Here is a 2226-nt window from a genome sequence, read left to right on the forward strand (position 1 = left end):
ATTCTAGTTATTACTTTAAAATATATATCTCAGAAATAACAATTTCCTTGTCAATTGCATTATTATGCACTTTCATCAAATCTTTAAATGTGGTCATTTTTAAGTCTTTTGTCATTTACAGACAGTTCTGGGTGTACTCTGATGCTTTTGCAAAAATGTTCCTATAAAAGGGTTTCATCTTCAAGGAATTCATGGAAAAGACTCTGACAAGTACAGGTTTCTGGTAACTGACTATACTGCTGAACTGAATGAGTAAGCATTTTCAGAACTCTAATGGAAAACTGATGAATTCATAAAAGTGCTAACAAAAGATCAAGATGGCAAAAAAAATTAATTACATGGGACTGAGTGAACTGATGAGGATGATTATAATTTTTGTGACTTTCTGTTTGAATTAAAAAAAGAAAAGAAAAAAAAAGTTTTTGTAGGGAAGAATGAAAGGTACTCTACTTTGTGAAAACAGGAAGAAGGGATCATGAGTGTTTGTGGTGATGGTGATAAAAGTGATATCTTGTCTGGTTCCTCTTACTCTCATTTCACAGCATTTGTTACACATTGTATACTGAGTGGGTTTGTAGTAAATTATTGTTAATTTTACAATCTGTTTATTATCTGTGCCTTGTGCTAAAAAGGATTTAAGGCAGTTAAATATAAAGCAGGGTTTCTCAGCCTTGGTACTATTATTATTTTAAACTGGATAATTCTTTGTTGTGGGAGCCTGTCTTGTGCATTGTAGGATGTTTAATAGCATCCCTGGGCTTTACTCACTAGATGCTCGTAATGAAAAATGTATCCAGACATTGCCAAATGCACACCTGGGGACACATTCTCCTAGGTTGAGAACCACTGATCTAAATCAGTCTAATCTGATCATATGTCAGAGAGAGACCTTTTATTATCTAAAACATAGAGCAAATTTCTTCCCACTTATATAGAGGGGACCTTCAGAAGCACAGATAATTGAAATTTACAGTTCATCCTCTGCATTTATTTTTATTTCTAATTGAGCCATACACAAAATCTTTCCCTATTATTACAAAGAATGTTACTAAGTTCTCTGGACTGTCTCTTGTTTTCCTTTTTTTCCTGTTTACTTTGTTAGTTTTAATGAAAAGTGAAAAATGGCCAAGATACAGCAAACTATAGCAAGAAGATGCATAAGTTAGATAATAACTCTTGTGTAATTGAGCACTGAGTGTAGTTACTCAAGAAGGCAGCAGCATTGCCAGTTACTCAGGACCCTGAGATGCCTACCTTCTTTTGGGCTAAAATGGTAGTCAGTCATTGATGTATCTAACAAATCATTGTAGCAAAACTGGTAAATACTGCTTATTTATTCATAAAACTGGGATGCTCACAAGTACGTGAAGAAGTTAGTGTGAAATAGTGATAGCGTGTCTAAGCATTAGGTACATCATTAGGAGATGCCCAATTGGCATTTCAGCTAATCTTAAATTTTCAGTGAAACCTATTAAAAATAATTAAGATAATAGTTTATGATTTATGTGTTTCTCTTTTCTGTTTGTATAGTTGATCAAATGTTTTGGGAAGTTATGCAGTTGAGAAAAGAGATGTCTTTGGCAAAGCTGGGATATTTCAAAGAGGAACTGTGATGCTCTGCCTGGGACCATGCATGAACCTCCCTGAAGACCTGGAAAATGACTGAATATTTTTATGGTTACTTGATATTTATTTCCTTACAAGGAGTGGGTCCAAGATTTTTTTCCCTCTTTTCCAAATTACACTGAGAAGTACTGTGATTTCTTTTAAACTGACCTATGCTGTGTTTGCTTATTCTTTAGTTGAACACACTATAAAGAATTACAGGTGTACTAGTGATTGTAATTTATAGTTGCATAAAAAAAAGCTAAATAAATAAATATTAGATTGAGTGTGGTTTTGCTTTCTCTTCTAGCTCTGACATGATATATAGGGTCAGCTGAATATATTGAATTGTAGTTTTCAAACTTCATAGCAGCCTGCAGAAGACAAGGCTAGGTGAACAGGATCAGCTAGCTTCCTTCCCCCCCACTAGAATGACTCTATTTTTGTCTGTTTTATATGTTAGGATTGAAAAAAAAGATTTTGGATTCCCTGGTGGCGCAGTGGTTGAGAGTCCGCCTGCCGATGCAGGGGACACGGATTCATGCCCCGGTCCGGGAAGATCCCACATGCCGCGGAGCGGCTGGGCCCGTGAGCCATGGCCGTTGAGCCTGCACGTCCGGG

The 2226-nt window shown here is 36.1% G+C and overlaps 1 protein-coding gene across 5 annotated transcripts in view; it reads left to right on the forward strand.

The window, feature by feature from the left end:
* Positions 1 to 1892, forward strand: part of RAB3IP (RAB3A interacting protein) — a 46146-nt gene extending 44254 nt beyond the window's left edge. For all 5 annotated transcript variants that reach the window (XM_055085201.1, XM_024122951.3, XM_055085202.1 and 2 more), the window contains one exon: positions 1531 to 1892. In XM_055085201.1, coding sequence (XP_054941176.1) covers positions 1531 to 1613 — 83 coding nt within the window. In that variant the 3' untranslated portion in view covers positions 1614 to 1892. The remainder of the gene's footprint in view (positions 1 to 1530) is intronic.
* The last annotated feature ends 334 nt before the right edge of the window (positions 1893 to 2226 follow it).

This window comes from Physeter macrocephalus, chromosome 6 (assembly GCF_002837175.3).
Source record: "Physeter macrocephalus isolate SW-GA chromosome 6, ASM283717v5, whole genome shotgun sequence".
In the NCBI taxonomy this organism is placed as follows: domain Eukaryota; kingdom Metazoa; phylum Chordata; class Mammalia; order Artiodactyla; family Physeteridae; genus Physeter; species Physeter macrocephalus.